The 18,825-nt window shown below is 54.7% G+C and overlaps 1 protein-coding gene and 1 long non-coding RNA gene across 8 annotated transcripts in view; one reads left to right on the top strand and one right to left on the bottom strand.

Annotated features, from left to right (window-relative positions):
- The first annotated feature begins 6 nt into the window (after positions 1-6).
- Positions 7-15,134, top strand: GRK6 (G protein-coupled receptor kinase 6). Of its 3 annotated transcripts, XM_029942750.1 has the most exons (18): positions 24-105; positions 668-789; positions 2,647-2,744; positions 3,708-3,803; positions 4,833-4,945; positions 5,066-5,143; positions 5,483-5,583; positions 5,905-5,997; positions 6,103-6,166; positions 6,304-6,444; positions 6,704-6,894; positions 7,598-7,635; positions 7,739-7,828; positions 8,996-9,204; positions 9,301-9,438; positions 12,981-13,118; positions 13,200-13,334; positions 13,999-15,134. In XM_029942750.1, the coding sequence occupies exons 2-18, from the start codon at positions 737-739 to the stop codon at positions 14,068-14,070; spliced, it is 1,848 nt and encodes a 615-aa protein (XP_029798610.1). In that variant the 5' UTR covers positions 24-105; positions 668-736; the 3' UTR covers positions 14,071-15,134. The 3 variants fall into 3 exon arrangements, with proteins under 3 accessions (XP_029798611.1, XP_029798610.1, XP_029798608.1); XM_029942751.1 differs by lacking the exons at positions 668-789; positions 2,647-2,744 and having other exon boundaries at positions 7-105; XM_029942748.1 differs by lacking the exons at positions 24-105; positions 668-789 and having other exon boundaries at positions 2,723-2,744; positions 13,997-15,134.
- LOC115294751 overlaps positions 15,042-18,825 on the bottom strand; it is a 12,824-nt gene continuing 9,040 nt past the window's right edge. For 2 of the 5 annotated variants that reach the window (XR_003910123.1, XR_003910122.1), the window contains exons 2-4: positions 18,544-18,735; positions 15,565-15,731; positions 15,042-15,198 (exon numbers count right to left, since the gene is read on the bottom strand). This is a non-coding gene — a long non-coding RNA (uncharacterized LOC115294751). Of the gene's footprint in view, positions 15,202-15,564; positions 15,732-18,543; positions 18,820-18,825 lie in introns of those variants that run through there. The other 3 variants (XR_003910121.1, XR_003910120.1, XR_003910119.1) reach the window with 3 other exon arrangements.

The following is an 18,825-nucleotide window of genomic DNA, read 5'->3' as shown; positions in this document are numbered from 1 at the left end:
CGAGCGATCCCGGCCGGGGGCTCGGCCCGGCGGGCCCGGCGGCGCCGCAGCCCATGGAGCTCGAGAACATCGTAGCGAACACGGTGCTACTCAAGGCCCGGGAAGGTGAGGCGGCCGAGAGGGCGGCCGTGTGCGGGGAACGGGGACGCGCGGCCTCTGAGCTCGGCTGGACGCCCCAGTCTCCAGATCCCCTAGGGCAGCGCGCTCCGCGCCCCGCACCCCGCGCATAGACGAGCCCTTCCGGCCGGTAGTCCTCTGCACCTGCCCCGGGGTGCCGGGGCCCAGGAAGGGGCGGGGGTCAGGCCACCGCCCTCGCGGCGGGGCGGGGGGGTGAGGGAAAGAGAGAGGAAGGAAGAGTGAAGGGTGGGACCTGGGTGCTTGGAGAGCCTCTCTGAGGCCTCTCCCGGGTGATAGGTGAGAAGATGCCCCAAGAAAGGGTAGCCTGCCCCACGTGCCTCAGGCCCAGACCGTGGCGCCCAGCCTGGACCCACACTTAGTTGGTGTAGGATAAAGGTCTGAAGAATGAATGAACCGAGCCACTGCAGTAGCACAGCTTACCCGGTTTGGGGAATAGGCTGGTCACATATGCTACCAACATGATTGCCACTTGCTTGGTGCCTCAGGATACTGGGGACAGAGGTGAATGGGTCATGATTTTTGCCCTCAGGAAGCCCACGGTGTAGAGGGCCAAACGGGCACAGAAATAAGTGGGAGCTGAGCTTTGAAGAAAGAGAGCATGTGGGGCTGGCAGGACTATAAGTGCAAGGCCTGGCAGAGGGAGCAAGTCTGGTGAGTGTGTACTGAGCTTCTTATGGCTCCCACCCCAAGTAATACTAAGGCACCTGGCCTCTGAGGGTCGTGGGGGACTGTCTTGTGGCCACTCTGGCCCTCACCTGTCATTGTCAACCTCGGTAACATAATCATGGGAACACCCATTCTATTATGTGCCCTGTCCTGTCTTGGGTGCTGGGGACCAGCAGTGAACAAGACCCTTCTTTTTGGAACTCTAGGGCAGGGAGGTCATGACACAGTCATCTTCCACTCTTAGCTGGGCTTCCAGGCTGAGTCATCTGTCTCCCTTTTCTCCTCCATTTTACAGGTGGGAAACTGAGGTTCAGACCAGGGATTAACCCCCAAGTCATACGGTGAGACTGTGGTTGACCAGGCCTAGACACAGGATGCCCCCAAAACAATCTGTAGCAAGCCCAGAAGAGCCCCCAGATGGCACAGCATCTTATACCCCCCAGCCTGCCCAGTTTGTGTTGCTCCCTGGGAGATGCTGCCTGGAAATAGGCATGGCAAACTGGGTCCTTAGTGCCCAGAGCCTTTTTTATCTCCTGTCCCTTATCGAGTCTCAGGGCTAGGCCTTCCTCCTAGCCTTTGGGGGCATCTGCTGATTCTGTTCTGCCTCGTCATCTAGCCAGCTAGGGAGGAGGGGTGAGGAGAGCCTAGCCAGGCCTCCCTCTCTATGGCTGTAGCCAGTTCAGGCGTCAGACCTGCTGAGAGCACTGCTTTGCCTGGCTAGAGAGTGTGGCATTTCCTGCCATGCTTCTTCAGGTCATGGGTGAAGCATAGTGTGGTACGGCCAGACCCGGACTGATACCTCCACTGGAGAACACTTACCCCAACCTGGTTCTGCTCCTCCCACTTGCATGCTCTAGACAAGTCTCTTTTCTCTAAACTTTAGTAACCCTTTTTGTGGAAGAGTTAGGAACAGGAGATACAAACTTAAAGAAATCCCTGCTGCACTGGAATCCCTTCATTAGCTGGCTGACACCTTAGGCCTTGCCTTCGCCAACTTCCCAAGGGATATGAGGCCCTAAGTGGTTTGGGAGCCCTTGGTGAATGTATTCAGTGGATACCTAATAGATGACTGGCATGGCATGTTTCAGGTAGGAAAGGAGTGTGAGTTGTAGTCCTAGGGAGCTGGGTTTGAATCCTGCCTCTGGCACCTCCAGGCTTTGTGATCTTAGACCAATTGATTCCTCATTTCAAGGCCTCAGTTTTCTTATGAGGTTATGCCTTGTCTGGCAGAATAGCTGTGAGGATGAAGTGGGGCAGCATTGGGGTGTGAGCCCTTGTTTAGTTCTCCATCCTTTCCCAGGCCCCCAGAGGCATTAGGAGGGGGCCAGGCTAGGTTGGGGAGGAGCCCCACTGACCCTGGTGGCAGTTCCAGGACAAGATATTTGCATGTGACTCTTGCTGCTGCCTTGATGTGGCTGGGAGGAGGGGGAGGAGGAAGTAACTGGTGGGGGGAGGCCAGCGGATGGAGGGTTGGGTGAGGGACCTGTGGGGGTGGGGGAGGAGTTCCCCTTCTGTGAGGCCTTGCCCTGGGTTGGGGGTGGGGGTCTGTTGCTCATTCAGAGTGGAGCAATGGCTGTGGAGTATGCTGGGTGCAGGCCGCAGGAGAGCTGCTAGCAGGTTTCCCAATGGGTGCCCTGCAACATTTCCTCCTCCAGGCCGCCTCGGTCACAGAACCCTTTGAGGGACCCAGCTCTGCCCCTTCCCTTGTGTCACCTGCCTTCAGCCAGGCCAGATGAAAACAAGGCTGGGTAAAGCAGAGGGGAAACTGAGGCCAGGCAAGGGAAAACTGGCTGCCTGAGGTTGCCATGCGTTGTTGGAGCTGAGGACCACCTCTTGCCACAGCTCTGCTGGGTACTGGACACGACTCTCCCAGTCTGACAGTACTTCCAGAGGTGGCTTTGGATCTGAAGTATGTATGGAGAAGTTGACGCTCATAGAAGGCAAGTGACAGGCCTCCAGTGCAAATTGGAGATTCAAACCTATGACTGTGGGGCTCCAAGACTCAGGCCCTTCTATTTTCAATCTTGTGGCCCACGGGCCACATCTGGCTAGCTCTCTAATATGTTTAATTTATTTAGCTGCAATGGGTTATTACAAAAAATGTGAACCAGTATTTCACATGACAGTTGAGAGTTCCAGCTAAAAAGTCAGAAGAGCTGGTCACGCTAAGTCCATATTCCTGCCTAGAGGAAGGGGCATGCCCAGTCCAGTTGACCACACTCCCCACCATTCCCTGTTGTCTCCCATCTGGCCCACATTTACCCTACCTATCTGGCTCTGTAGGCATTTGAGCTACTACCCTGATCTCAGCAGCTAGAGAGAGGGGGTCAGCTACGTAAAATGAGACAGGTATCAGGGCTATAGAACCCCTTGTGTACTGGAGTAGGCATCCTGAGTGCCAGCCCTCCAGTCACTGCCTTGTTTGAGTCTCTGATAGCTCGGATTCAGGGCCAGGTAATAGGGGCCTAAAGCCTTCCTGGTGACCCAGGCTGCCCTCTGCCCCTGGCATCTCTTAGGCATGTCCCACATGTCCTGGAATCTCTCCCTTCTGTGCCTTGACTTACATAGTTCCACTATTGTCATGTCCTCTGCTTTCTTCATTTGAGAAACTCCTACCTGCTAGGAAGCAGCTAAGGTGTCCTGGAAACCCACCCTTACCCGGTGACCTGTCCTTATCACCCCTCTTGGATCTTCCAGTCCAGGAACCCCCTAGCAGAGGGGCCCAGGGGACCATGCATGTCCTAGAGCCCAGGGAGGGCTGTGGAATGAAGGCCTGAGGTGGCTCCTAGAGCATGCTGTGCCTGAGCTGAGCCCAGAAGGCCAGGCCGCTGGGCTGCACTGAGTGGCCAGGGGAAGCATGGTGGCAGCAGGACTTGAGATCCAGCACCTGTTTACTCCCACAGGTGGTGGTGGGAATCGCAAGGGCAAAAGCAAGAAATGGCGACAGATGCTGCAGTTCCCCCACATCAGCCAGTGTGAAGAGCTGCGACTCAGCCTCGGTGAGGCCTGGGTGGAGACCTGGGTGTTCTGGGGGAGCGTCCCCTGAGACCTCACCCAGGGGCAGAGGGGCAGGGTTAGGGGTTCTGGGGAGCAGGAAGATTGAAGCTGCACGACCCAACCCAGTTTCAGTTCCTGGGCTTGAGATGGGTGGAGAGCATAGTACAAATAGGACAGCAGGGGGTGTTTGGGGTAGGTGGGGGGAGGGGAGAGGGAGTAGGGCAGGGTCAGATTTGGGCAGTCTGAGAGAAACAGAGGAAAGGAGAGTCATGCCTGGAGTTTGAGGGACAGAGTGTACGGCGTACGGTGGAAGCTGGAGTCAGCCCACAGATTGATCGCATTAGGAGCCCCAAGCCCGTGCTTAGCATAGTCTTGTCCTGAGCAGGGTGAGTGGCAGGTGAGGGGCTTCAAAACCTTGACCCAAAGAAGGGCCAGGATGCCAATTCGTGCCTATCTTGGCTGAGTCTGTGGAGCCCCTAAGGTTGCATAGGCCCCTCTGACAGCCTGCACGTGGGCAAAGAGTATACCATGGCTGCTTCCACTGCCTGGGAAAGGAGGCTTAGCCTCGAGCTTGCCGGAAGCCACAGCTTCCTCTTGCACTTTCGCCAGGCAGGCAGCAGGTTTGGGCCTAGCCTAGGCCGGGCCGGAACCTCACAACCACACCCAAGCCCAGCACCACTGTGACGTATGTACGTGCTGTGAACCAGCAGATAGCAGGGGGAGGTGAGGGCCCAGCTCTGGAGCCATACACCAGCTCTGCCCATCTACCTTGGCTACAGGTGTGTGTTACCTTGAGTTAATTACTTAGTTTCTCTGGGCCTCAAAGTCCCAAGCTGTGAATGGAAATAACAGTAGTGCCCACTTTAGTGTTGTGGTGAGGGTTCTGAAGGAGGTAGTGACTTCTATATGTAGGGCTGGAAGCTACTGTTGGGGTCCAGGGCTTGGCGGTATGGACAGGAGTGCCCTGCCGGCAGGCTCCAGGTCTAGGAACTCAGTAGCTCCTACTCAGTAGCTCCTACCCCTGCTTGCAGAGCGTGACTACCACAGCCTGTGCGAGCGGCAGCCCATTGGGCGCCTGCTGTTCCGAGAGTTCTGCGCCACAAGGCCTGAGCTGACCCGCTGCATAGCCTTCTTGGATGGAGTGGTAAGCACAGCCCAGCCCAACACCGAGGGTGGGCAGAGGTCCCTAGGTCAAGTGTGTCCCATTTTCCCACACCTGTTGTTTTGCCCAGACCCCAATTTTTCTCTTCCTCCCACCCTGCAGGCTGAGTATGAAGTGACCCCTGATGAGAAGCGGAAGGCTTGTGGGCGGCGGCTAATGCAGAATTTTCTGAGCCACACGGTGAGTGAGCAGGGATGGAGCGGTGAAGGCAGCAGGCAGAGCTCAGTGATGGGGAGAGGAATGACCACAGCCTGGGCAGAGAGTGCCCTGGAGCTTCTCCAGGTTCACAAGACAGATTGTGGGCATGGAGCCCAGGAGGGTGGGCCAGGCAGCCTGCCAGTGTCTCTGCTTCACCCTGCCCCAAGGATAGTGGTGGAACTGAGTTCAGCAACTGGGCTGGCTGGCACACCACTAGCTCCAGCTGCTCCTAGCACAGGCCCAGGATACCGGCCATCTCTGCCCTGGGTGTAGCTGGCCAAGGGAGGCCCCTGCACTGACCTGTTTATTGTCCATCTCCAGGGTCCTGACCTCATCCCTGAGGTTCCCCGGCAGCTGGTGACTAATTGCTCCCAGCGGCTGGAGCAGGGGCCCTGCAAAGACCTCTTCCAGGAGCTCACCCGGTAAGCCTCTCCCTGCCCACAGGCCTGGAATTGTGTCCTGAGGAGGGGGCTTCCATGGGCCCCGGGAGGCTGTGAACAGCTCAGCTCAGCCTCCCACCCTGGCCGTGCACTTGCTGTGTGAGCTTAGGCAGGTTGCCTTCCCTCTCTATAGAAGCTTCAGCTTTGGCACAGGGGCACCTCTCCTGCCTAGTTGGGATAGCAAGGGGCTTGGCCAATGAGGCTGCCTTTTAGGCCGAGAATGCTCCTAACAGGGGGTCCTGTCCCATCCAGCTGAGAACCTGGGTGTCAGGGGCTGACTGGTGGGCTGGGCCCTCTCAACAGGCTGACGCATGAGTACCTGAGCATGGCCCCTTTTGCCGACTACCTCGACAGCATCTACTTCAACCGTTTCCTACAGTGGAAGTGGCTCGAAAGGTGAGCTCCCTGAAGGCTGGCCCATGGTAGACCAAGTTGCTAGGGCTCTCACGGGCCTTGGGCCCCTGCTCAGCCAGCGTTTGCTCCGAAATCCCTTGCCCACAGGCAGCCAGTGACCAAAAACACCTTCAGGCAGTATCGAGTCCTGGGCAAAGGAGGCTTTGGTGAGGTAAGTGGCCAGGCCAGAGCCCCTGATGGAGTGGGGAGGAGGGGTATGGTGGGCCCTGGAGCAGCCCTCCTCCCCGAGCTCCAGTAGCCCCAGGAAGGACACAGCTGGTCCTATTTGCCCATCTACCTTGGCTACAGGTGTGTGCCTGCCAGGTGCGGGCAACAGGCAAGATGTATGCTTGCAAGAAGCTGGAGAAGAAGCGGATCAAGAAGCGGAAAGGGGAGGCCATGGCACTCAATGAGAAGCAGATCCTGGAGAAAGTGAACAGTAGGTTTGTAGTAAGTACAGACAGGAGACCCTTCCTTTCCCCCTGGCCATGCACTTGCCCTGCCCTGGCTAGGTCCCTTCCTGTCCTGCCCTGTCCCCACCCTCAGAGATGCCTGGGAAGGGCGGGTTTGGGGTGTTGACACCAGGCCTGGGGAGCAGGCTGAGTCCCAAGGAGTGGCACTGAGAAGGACTTTTTGGGCGGCTGGTGCCACCCCTGCCCCCAGGCAGCCCATGGCCCCTGCTTGAGGGCGTGGGTCTCCTCGGCCACAGGTGAGCTTGGCCTATGCCTATGAGACCAAGGATGCGCTGTGCCTGGTGCTGACGCTGATGAACGGAGGTGACCTCAAGTTCCACATCTACCACATGGGCCAGGCTGGCTTCTCCGAGGAGCGGGCCGTCTTCTATGCTGCGGAGATCTGCTGCGGCCTGGAGGACCTGCACCGGGAACGCATCGTGTACAGGTGTTGGGCTTTGGCCCTCCCCACCAAGGGCTGCAGTTGGGCATGGGTGGAGGCCACAGAAGGACATTGGTGTGCTGGGCCTGTTGTGAGCATGAGCCAGTTTGAGCCCCCCTGAGCCTGGGCTTGGGGCTCCACGCTTGCCCATGCTGGGTGGACTTGAGAGTCTCTGAGTCTGGCTCCCTCATGTGAATTCTGGTGTCCTCATCCCTCTCTGGGCCAGTCAGCTCCCTGTGGTAAGGTGCACAGAGCCTGGCATGCAGGGGTTGGCAGTGGGGAGCTCTGCCTATTGTTACTGGCAGTGATTTCATTTGAACCTCACAACAACCCTATAAGGGGACAGTTGAGTCACCCCATTTGACAGCAAAGGCAGAGTCAGCCACCAAAGTTGGGGGAGGGCGGGGCCCCCTTAACACTAGTGGTGAGCAAGGCTACTGGTGCTGTCCCCCGCCCCCTCCGGTGGGAGCTGCTCTCCACTTGCCTGGGGATTCCCAGAAAGGAGTCCTGGCTGGGTAGATCCTTCAGCTGCTCCCTCAGGTCAGAGCTGCTCTAAGTGAGGGCTGGGGTGTCTCTCACTCTGGCAATAAATGGCTCCTGCACCTTGCTGCACAATCCATCCCAGGAGACAAGTGAGCCAGGAGGGGGTGGCGTGCCGTCTGGCTCCTTGGCAAACTGAACAACATCTTACCCTGTCCTCTCCCCACAGGGACCTGAAACCAGAGAACATCCTACTGGATGACCATGGTGGGTAGGGGGCGGGGCACAGAGGTGGGGTGCAGTGGACTGGGGCAGAGTCTGAGCCCACCTGTTTAACGCCACCCCCCCCAACTTGTCCACCCACATTCAGGTCACATCCGCATCTCCGACCTGGGGCTGGCTGTGCACGTGCCAGAAGGCCAGACCATCAAGGGTCGTGTGGGCACTGTGGGCTACATGGGTGAGTCTCCCTCTGCCCTGGCCCTACTGCCTCTTCAGTCCTCTTGCTGTCTTGGGCTGGGTCCCCCCCACTTCTGTTTGGGAGTCTTCTGTGTCTCAGGGATATCAACTCTTTCTACTCCCTATCTTAGAAATTAAGAGACCAAGACTCGGCCAGGGCCCTGCACACCTATGAATCCACATCACTCATTCACCAAATACTTACTGAATTCCTCCTATTGTCTGGGCCTGCAGGTGGCTATCAGAGAAGGATGAGAAGTCCTCCCTTCCCCTGATCTGCCCAGGTTCAGGGACGGAGTGCCCATCTGTGGTATGGGCCAAGATATGGCCCTTGGGGACCATGTGACACAGCAGATAGAGCCCCAGTTACAGGCCCCACTTCTCACTTGTGTGTCCTTGGGCCACAATACTGCTTCTCCCAGGCTCAGTTTGCCCAACCATAAAGTAATCATACTGGCTCCCAGAGTTGCCTTTAGATGAAAGTGGTAGGAGAGGCAAAAATCCCCGTGTGCCCCCCTGGCAGGTAGTAGGTATGCAGCAGAGAAGTTTTTCTTCTTTCTTCTGTCTGATATTAAATCCAGAGGTTACAGACTGGTAACCACACAGGCCTAATGTGGCCTACATTTGTGTTTAAGTCAAAATTATTTTTCAAACAATTTGAGGGGCACCTGGGTAGCTGAGTCAGTTAAGCATCTGACTCTTGATTTCAGCTCAGGTCATGATCTCACAGTTCATGGGTTTAAGCCCCGTATCAGGCTCTGCTGCCAGTGCAGAGTCTTCTTGGGATTCTCTCTTCCTCTCTCCCCTCCCTCCTCATGCTCTGTTTCCCTCTCTCAAAATAAATAAACATGGGGAAAAAGTAAAAAATAAAACAATTTGAATCAGTTGCCAACACTTGATAGGTCTGACAGCTTCCCATTAAAAATATGTATTTCTGAATTCTCTTGAGAAATCAGAAGACCTGGCCCTCTACAGGGCCACATTGCTCCCTTTGATGGAGAATGTGCTGTCCTACTTGCTGAGGTCCCCACCAGGCTGCTGGTAGTGCCTGCCTGGCAGGTAGATGTTTGAGCTGATGCCCTACTTGATGTGTGCTGGGCATTCCCAGGGCCCCAGGGCTTGGTTCCTGCCTCCTGCCCAGCCCTAATTCCCATTACACCCTGCCCAGCTCCGGAGGTGGTAAAGAACGAACGGTACACATTCAGCCCAGACTGGTGGGCACTAGGCTGCCTCCTATATGAGATGGTCGCAGGCCAGTCACCCTTCCAGCAGAGGAAAAAGAAAATCAAGCGAGAGGAGGTGGAACGGTTGGTGAAGGAGGTGCCTGAAGAATACTCAGAGCGCTTTTCCCCACAGGCCCGCTCACTCTGCTCCCAGGTATGGCAAGCCAGCAGGAGGCCAGCGGGCCAGGGCTGGGGCTAGGGGCACCGGCACCCCTCCCAGGCCCCTCTAACTGCCCCTACCCTGCCACAGCTCCTGTGCAAGGACCCTGGTGAGCGCCTGGGGTGTCGTGGAGGTGGTGCCCGTGAGGTGAAGGAACACCCCCTCTTCAAAAAGCTGAACTTTAAGCGACTGGGAGCCGGCATGCTGGAGCCACCCTTCAAGCCTGATGTGAGTGCTGTCCATTCCTGCTGAGAGCAGGACCAAGCCTGGGCAGGGACTCGGCCCCTGGGGCTCTTAGAGGAGCTGTCAGGCCACCTTCAGTGCACGTGTCAGAAAGCCCAACTCAGACGGCTTGGCCAATAAAACAAATGCACTCACACAAATGAAAAGCCCCAGGATAGATCTCGATGCTTGCTGCAGGGTCTGGGGCTGCTACAACACTGCAGGAAGTTTTTCTTCCTTTCCCTCTCCACTTACAGGCCAGTGTGCAGTCTTTACTCTCCGACTTCTCTTGCTAGGGTGCAGCAGTGGTGGACCAGCAGTTTGGGTCCACATCCTACCAGCTCAGCCAGCCCAGTAGACAGAGTGTACCACTTGCCCAATCATTTCAAAAGAAGTCCTGAAAGGGGGGAAGAAAAGTAACCCTAAGGCTAGTGCTTATTGCCACGGATTGGTCAGAGGCCCATCAGTGACCACGCTTGGATCACTTGCCTACCTGAACCACTGCCAGTCAGGGAGGTCAGTTTCCCAAAGGAAAACCAAGATGCCATTGTCAGCGTGGATAAGGGCATTTGGGCTGGCTGAACAGGGGCTGCCCACTACACCTGGTAGTGCTGACCTCTTCCTTGTAGAGTCCTACCCATTTACTAGCATCTCAGTGGGCCAGGCATTCTGTGGGCAGAAACATCCTTGAATCATCATATTCCAACGGGCAGAAACCCAGCTGAAACTTAGTTATGTTGAACAAGGAGCTTATTGGTTTATTTAGCTAGAGAGCCCCAGAATAGGGCCAACATCAGCGTTTCATGCAGTGTGGCCAAGACTTCATCTCTTGGCTGTGCTTCAACCTGTTGATCATCCTCTCTCCTGAATTGAGGCTTCTCTATATGAAGTTGAAGGGAAGGTTGTGATTGGCCAAGACTAGGTTATGTGCTTGCCCTGCTCCCTTATGTAAGAGACTGGGTCGTCTGAATGACAGTCCACCAGGAACACTGGGAAGTCAGGAAGGTGATTGGGCAGGCCAGATTGAGGACTGTCAGCAGCACTGGTGATCATTTATTCCAAATATCTGAATGCCCATATGTGCCAGACCTCAGAGATCATGAGGTCAACAGGACCTGCCTTCATGTTGTAGTGGGAAGCATGTCAAAATAAAGCAGCAAGTGAAAAGGAATATCAGGTAATATGAAATGCAACTGGAAAAAAATAAATCAGGCTAAGAAGACAATAAGGAACGATTAGGAGTGGGAGTATTTTTAGACAGGGTGGTCTCTGAGGAGCTGATGGTTAAGCAGAAACCTAAAATATGTGAAGGAGAGAACTGTGCCAAGTTTTGGCGTATGAGCATTTCAGGGAGAAGGAGCAACTGAGAGGGAGAGAGAGAGAACAGTGAAGAGGTCAGTGTGGAGTGAGCATAGGCTGGGAGAGGCGCATGGTCTTATTCTAAGTATGACAGGGGGGCCTTTGGGGAATGTTGAGCACACATGTGAGGTGTGGGGGTGGGCCTAGAGGAGGTGAGTAGAGGCCGGAGGCCAGCTAGGAGCTGTGGCTTGTGAAGGATCGTGTTTTGTGGGCCTCACAGACTCTGGGGTGTGGGCCTTGCTGTGAGTGATTTAACGGAGAGCAGCCTGCCTCGGGGCTGGCCCCGCCACTCCGCTTCCCATGCACATCGTCTCATTTAACCTGGAAGTCATCCCACTGCCCCTGGGTCTTTTATTCAAAGTTAGAAAAATCAGTGGCCTGGAATTCAGCTCTTTAGAAGCAACAGATGAGGAGCAAATTTGGTGATGATATCATTTCTAATAGCTTTATGGAGATTTAATTCACATACCTTATAATTCAGTAATTTAAAGTCTGTAATTAAATGGCTTTTAGCATATTGAGATTGTGCAGCCATCACCATAATCCATTTTAGAACATTATCATCACCTCTTTCCCCCCCACCCAACAAAAACCCCATGCCTACTAGCAGTCATTCCCCATTTTCCTCTCCCTGTGGCCTTGGCAACCACTAATCTATTTTCTGTCTCTACATATTTTCCTGCTGTGGAAATTTCATGCAAATGGCATTATACAATATGTGATCCTTAGTGACTGGCTTCTTTCACTTAGCATAATATTTTCAAGGTTCATACTGATGACGTAGCCTATATCAGTACTTGGTCCTTTTTTTATTACTGAATAATATTCCATTCTATGAATAGGCCACATCTTGTTTATTCATCAGTTGATGGGCATTAGGGTTGTTTCTACTTTGGGCTATTATGAATAATTTTTCTATGAACATTCACATGCAAGTTTTGGCAAGGATGCATTTTTATTTCTCTTGGATATATACTTAGGAGTGGAATTGCTGGCTAATATGATAACATTACATTTAACCTTTTGGAAAACTGCCAGATTGTTTTCCAAAGTAGCTGCTCCATTTTACATTATGATGTTGGTTTTTTGTTTGTTTTGTTTATATTTATTTTTGAGAGAGAGAAGGCGTGGGTGAGTGAGGGGCAGAGAGAGAGGGGGAGAGAGAATCCTATGTAGCCTCTGCACTATCAGTGCAGAGCCTGAGGGAGGGCTTGAGCTTAACAACGGTGATAGCATTGACCTGAGCTGAAGTCAGATGCTTAACGGACTGAGCTGCCCAGGTGCCTCACATTATGCCACATTATGTTGTTTTAATTGACATTTAAAAAAATTTTTTTTAATGTTTATTTATCTTTGAGGGAGAGACAGAGAGACAGAGCATGTAGCGGGGGAGGGCAGAGAGAGAGGGAGACACAGAATCTGAAGCAGGCTGTAGGTTCTGAGCCGTCAGTACAGAGCCTGATGCGGGACTCAAACTCACAAACCGTGAGATCATGACCTGAGCCAGAGTCAGACACTCAACCCACTGAGCTGCCCAGGTGCCCCTAATTGACCATTCTTAATGGTAGGATTTAGAGAATAATATGAAGATGGAAACGATGGTGGCCTTCTGGAGTGAGGTGAGCTCCCAGCAGGAGCTCCGGGGGTGTGAGGAGTTGGGAGGACTGTTCTAATCCTCTGGTTGGCCATGACGCTTGAGGCGATGGAGTAAGCCATTGGATATCCTGGGACAGAGGACCTAGCACCTCCAGACCCTGCATGGGGACGCTCAGCTAAAAGGACCAGCCAAGATTCTGCCTGCACGCACGTCACCAGTTGTACCCCCAGAAAGCCGTATGCAGGTCGGGGGGGTGCCTGCTGCTGATTCCCCAGGGCACTGTGGGGGCTGGTTGGCTGTAGCAGGTCAGCTGCCATTGACTGGGAAAGGCATGGCCTTTCAAACTCATCAGTTGAAAGCAGTGAGCAGTAATGATTCCTAGTTTATAGAAGAGAAATGGAAGTGCATGGAGTATCTTGTTTCTGATTTCAAACCAGAGAGGGCTGCAAGGGTCCAGGCACAACCAGGCCAAGCCTGGAGTGATTTTCAGGGCTGAGCTTCCTACATGCATGTAGGTGGGCAGGCGTGCATGTGTGTGTGTGTGTACGCACGCATGTGTGTTGTTCCTAACTGCTACTTCTGTCCCCACCAGCCCCAGGCCATTTACTGCAAGGATGTTCTGGACATCGAACAGTTCTCCACGGTTAAGGGTGTGGAGCTGGAGCCCACTGACCAGGACTTCTACCAGAAGTTTGCCACGGGCAGTGTGCCCATCCCCTGGCAGAATGAGGTAAGGGTCTGCCCAGCTGGTGGGATGAGCCCCCGCGGAGCAGCCTGGAGGCTGCTCTCATAGCTGCCTATTCTTTGGCAGATGGTGGAGACTGAGTGCTTCCAGGAGCTGAATGTCTTCGGGCTAGATGGCTCAGTTCCCCCAGACCTGGACTGGAAGGGCCAGCCACCTGCACCCCCCAAGAAAGGACTGCTGCAGAGACTCTTCAGCCGCCAGGTAACCCCCAGCAATGTTCTATCTTGGCCCCCAGCTTGGCTCCAGGGGATGGTGGGTGGGAGGCAGAGCCGGTGCCCGCATGTGCTGGGAGTGGGCATTTTCCAGCCATGCCAGGGGTGCCCACGGTCTCTGGCCTCATTCCCGCCTGTCCTCTATCCCTGGCTGGGCTCACGGCCTCTTTTCTCTTTCCAGAGGTGAGCAGTGTGGGCTCCCCGTGGGTTGGCCTTGCTGCCCAGCCTCGGGGAGCCACGGGCAGCCCTTCCATGGCAGAGGCGAGATGTGGGCGAAAGAAGTCTGGTGCCCGCTCCCCCCCACTTCATTCCCCGCACCCTGGCACCTTCAAGCTGCTAGCCTTGCTTAGACATCTGTCTCCCCATGCCCTGCCTCCACCAGCTCCAGGGGAGAGAGTCTGGACAGGGTCTTGCTCTTGGCAGAGCCTGACATCCACCTGGACCCTCTTACCTCAGCCTGCTGCGAGCAGCCTCTGCACTGATGTCCACACATGTCTGGCCTGAGCTGCTGTTCTAGGCCCCTCATGGGGATCCCTCCCCCAACCCAGAGCATGGCTCCAGGCAACTACTGGCAGGGCCCTCCTGGTGATGGCACTGGTGGCTAATGGCACTTGCTCTGCCTCTCTCCCTCCGTGTCTTTCCCATCCTTCCAGGATTGCTGTGGGAACTGCAGCGACAGTGAGGAAGAGCTCCCCACCCGCCTCGAGCTCCCCACCCGCCTCTAGCCCCGAGCCTGAGGCCCCTACCGGTGGTTGGCGGTAGCAGCTACTCCGAGCGCTGTTTACAGTTTTGCACAGTGGTCTTCCCCATTGTCCACTCACATTGTGGCCTGGGGAACATAGCCGGAGCTGTCCCCAGTGTCCTCTGCCCCTCAGCCCCTGGTTTGGCTGAGTTTGGCAAGGCCTGGGCTGTCCCTAGGACAAAGGTGCGTCCCTTCAGCTCTTGTCCGTGGAGCTCGGGGCTTTGTGTATTTATGTATTTGTACGAATGTATATAGCAACCAGAGGGTTCTTAAGACCTACCCTGGAGCTGGCAGAAGGGCCACTGCCAAACTCAAGGCTTCTTAGGCCCAGCTTGGACAGGCCGAGGCTGGGCCAGGCAAGGCCCCTGAGCCCCCAGCACTGTGCTCGCCACCGCCGACCTCCAAGTGAGACTCATGCCTGCCTCTGCTGCCCCGGGCTCAGGGCCATCACCTCTGGGGTCCGATGCTGTCCCTCTTCAGCACTTGTCAAGGCTGGATCTGGGGCCTCTGTATCCCCTAGGCCTGTGCCAAAGTGTGACCAGAGTCTGGGCTGACCCTAGGACCCATCAGTCCACTGCCCAGACTGTCCCAGATGGGTCTGCCTCTGCCTTCCAGCTCCTAGGGCATCTCGTCCCTCATGCTGGGCCCTGTCCTGAAGACACCTCTTGCAGAAATGCCCCAGCCCAGGCCATGGGAAGGGGGAGGTGTTGTCCCTAGTCAACTCTCAAACATTCCAGACTTCCCCTCTTAACAATAGACACATGTGCCCAGCAATAATCCCTCCCTCCCTGTGTGTGCCTGTGGTGAGAGTGTGTGTGAGTGTGTGTGTGTGTGTGTGTGTGTGTAGTGGGTAGGCTGAGGTATGTATCCCAGGCCCCCGGTTCTGGTCCTTCCCAGGTTGTGATGGTCATCCTGGTCCCAGTGTTAGGGTAGCATGGGATTACAGGGTCCTGGTTTTTCCATATTTAAAGCCAATTTTTATTACTCATTTTGTCCAATGTAAGCTGCCACGTGTCTCTGAGTGAATACAGTCGAGCACAAACCTGGCCAGCTGCCCTGCCTGCCTCTTTCTTGCTCCTAGTGTTCCAGGGGTCATTCTGCTTCCCTCGCCCTGCTTGTGGAAGTGGGAAGGGATCAGAGGTGGGCCTGGTCCCCACTGCCCTTCCAACAAGGCCCTACACCCACCGCCCCCCCGCTCCCATGGCTGATCTTGGGGTAGCCTCTATAGGCAGCCAGGCCTTGGTGGCCTTTGGGCTCACCTAGTGGGTTCTCAGCTTCCCAGATGGGATGAGGCCTAAGGGAAGAAGCCTTGGGTTCCCACTAGGGTGTGAGTCTAGCTCTACCTATACTAGAGAGACCGGCTCAGCTGGCCTGCCTTCCAAGGCCAAGGTGGTCTGGCCACCAGTTGTGGGCTTGGAAGTAGCCCGGGGAGCAAGGTGGAAGCTGCTGTTAGAAACATCTACCCACTCTGCCTTACCTGGACACCTGTTGTATGCGCTCGACTAGGGCTGGCACAATAGAGCCATCTTTCTGTCCAGGAAGCAGGAAATGTGGCTGGGCAGAGCTGAGACAGTGGTGATGCTAGAAGTCAGGCCGTGGCAGGGATTGGTGGAGATCAGCCATGAGGACATCAGGGAGGGTTCTCTGAAAATAGATGAGCCAAGCCTTAAAGGAGACTTACTCCTGGACACAGAGGGATTGGGGGAACATTCCATAGCATTCCATCTATGCAAAGACGGGGATGAGAGTCTGCTGACAAGTCTGTCCCAGACTTCATAAACCTGTTGCTATACCATAGTCTCATGCCCAATGCCCCCAGACCCCCAAGAATGCTCTGTAACCACAGTAAGAGTTTGTTCCTTGCTTCTAGGCTGGGTACTAGTGCCACGCGCCACATGAGCTTTGCAGTTGGACAGTTCTGGGTTCAAGTCTCATCAGGCCACTTTTCAGGCTAGCTTTGCATAGGCCCTTCCCTTGTCTAGAAAGATGGGTGTGATACCCATCACCTCATAGGGCAGCTATGAAAATTCATAAAAGCAGCCAGTCCCCTCTTTTAGCCCCTGGGTCACTGGCAGGACTCTTGCCTATTAGGACAGTGGGTGCTGGGTGCCAAGTTAACAGCTCTCAAGGGCAGCCAGAGGCTATAAGCACTGACTAAGCAGAAGGGGCCTTTGGTGGTGGCCCAGCACTTGGTGGTGGGTAGAACATGTGCTGCTGCTTCTTGAGGGAAACTGGAGAGGCCCTTGCCCAAAGTCTTCTAGCTAGTTAATGGCTGCTGCAGGATGGTGAAGAGGCCAGCTGAAAATGAAGCTGGATCCTACCCACAAGGTGTGAGGTTGGGGCCTAAGGTGCATTTGCTCCTCTGTCTTGGTGGGAGGGGAGATAGGTGCACAGAGGACAAAACCCAGCCCTGAGCAGTTGTGTAAGGGTGAGTGGCTGCCAGATGGACTAGTAGGTCCCCAGAACACTCTGCCTGTGGGTAGGTCACAACTTCCCACCAGGGACCTCCCATGATTCCCCTCCCCTTCCCTGGTAGGCACCCAGGGAACTTGTTGGCTACAGTTCCGCTCATCTTAAAGCTCTTACCACGGTGAGTTCCTTAGTAGTGGAAACTCCCAGAACTTACTTCCCAGCAAGCATTAAGTTCATCTCCCTATCCATCTCTATGATGGGAGTTGGCAACCCAGATGGAGACAACGGCGCCGCCATTTTGGAGCAGTTAAGACCCAGTGTGATCAGCACTGTGGTGAGGATGATTCTAGAGATGATGGGGCTGGGGGCCAACACCAGGCAGGGAGGCCTGTTGCCACAAAAGTGTCTGAATTAGTGCCCTCCCGGATTTAGAACCAAATAGACCTGGGTGGAGGAGCCAGATGGATGGTTTAGGGCCTCTAGTGCTTTAGGATGGCTTGGGGTGGGGTGAGTGATGGGTGCGTGATGGGTGTGTGATGGGTGAAAGAAGGGAGCAACTGGAACCAAAGTCAGCACTATGCTGGGCTTTGAAAGCCATGTAAAAGATGTGGGGCCCTCATCTAGAAGGCAGGGGAGTCCCTGAAAGGTTTTAACTGGTTTTGTCAGGGTGCCTGCTTAGCATGTGCAAAAGCACCCCATGTTTACTTTGCGGAGCCTCTTGTCTCAGTCCATGTGGTTTAGACAGGCTGGGTTTGCACCCCCTGCATATGCATACACCTAAAGTGTGGGACCCAGCTGTTAGAGATCTTTGGTTGCAAGCGACAGAACTGTCCTCCAACTAACTTAGAGTGGTAAAAAGGATATGGAGGGATGTGATAGGAAGAACTAGGCCCCGGGGCACTTAGTCACAGACCCCATTCTCATCAGGGTATAACCCCCAGAAGCAAGATTCTACAACCATGTTTGTATCTGCATCACTGAGCCTGACTGCAAACCTGAAGAGCTCAAATGGCCTGGCTGGAAATCTGCCCACTGTACACCGGGGGACCAGGGCACTTGGTTCAGAGCCCCAGCATGGTAGCACCCAGGGGGTGCAGTGAGTCCCCCTGATGAAACAGGGTGCTTGTAATCAAAGAAAAGGAAACATACTGGGTAGCTGAACATATATCCCTCCAACTGGATTGGTTCACTGATGGACACTAAGTCAAAATGAGTCTTTCGAGGCTGGCTAGAATTGGTAAAGAATTGAGTTTCTCTTCTCTGGGGTTGGGTGGCAGGTTATAAACTTAGAGCTGGGGGTCACCCTTGCCACCACTTGGGAATTTTCAAGCATGATGCAAGCAGAAGAAAGCAGAGTGGAGAGAATAGATACATGTCTGATACCATTGTTGGAACACCTGGAACCAATTGTGATCACAGCTAAAATCACCTCTGGACTTTTCAGTTACAGGAGTCAAACACCTTTGCGTCCAAGCCTGTCTTGGGATTCTGTCACTTGCAAACCAAAATGTCCCAGCTGTTATGGTGGTGGAGGGTTTTTTGTTTTTTAAGTTTAACTGTTTTGGGAGAGGGAGAGCAGGGGAGGGCAAAGAGAGAGAGGGAGAGACTCCTAAGCAGGTTCTGTGCTGTCAGTGTGGAGCTGGACACAGGGCTCAGTCTCACGAATTGTAAGATCATGAAATCAAAAGTCAGATACTTAACTGACTGAGACACCTAGGTGCCCTGGTGGTGGAAGGTGTTTTGGGAAGATCTCCCTGAAAGTGATAGAGAAGTTGGACTGGAAACAGAGAACCCAATTAAGAGAGACAGATGGACAGCCAGGTTCAGATTCAGCCTAGACAGGGAGACTGTCACTAGGGCTCACTTCTGTTCCCTGGTGATGAGCAGGGTCCATGAAGTCCAGGGCTATGGGTCCAGCACTAGGTTCTCCTCCTCGTGCCATTTAGAAGTGGTGATGAATGCTCACTGGGGATACACTGGGAGGGGCCATGAGTTAGGAGGGAGCCAATGCATCGGTGACCTGGAACAACATTGGGGTACCCACCTGCTCCAACCGTTGTCCACTACATGCGTGCTGTGCATTTCAGGATGTGGCCGGTGCCTGGACGTGTGTGTGAGCTTTCCGGGTTGAGCTTTATGTGTGCCAGCTGCTTGGCTGAGCATCCTGTGTGATCGGTCGACTGTGTACACCCGGTCTGGCTGCGTGCGCCCGTTCTGGACAGCCTGTTGCCAGGAGCTGTGCGGAGTGAAGCGTGCATTCCCTGTGCTGGGTGAGCCCGGTGCCCAGAGTGTGAGTCTCCGCGCGGCAGGTGGGTGCCAGGTCCTC

Source organism: Suricata suricatta, chromosome 6, assembly GCF_006229205.1.
Source record: "Suricata suricatta isolate VVHF042 chromosome 6, meerkat_22Aug2017_6uvM2_HiC, whole genome shotgun sequence".
Lineage (NCBI taxonomy): Eukaryota > Metazoa > Chordata > Mammalia > Carnivora > Herpestidae > Suricata > Suricata suricatta.
Note: the sequence above shows the minus strand (reverse complement) of the source record. Positions and strands in the feature narration are given on the sequence as shown.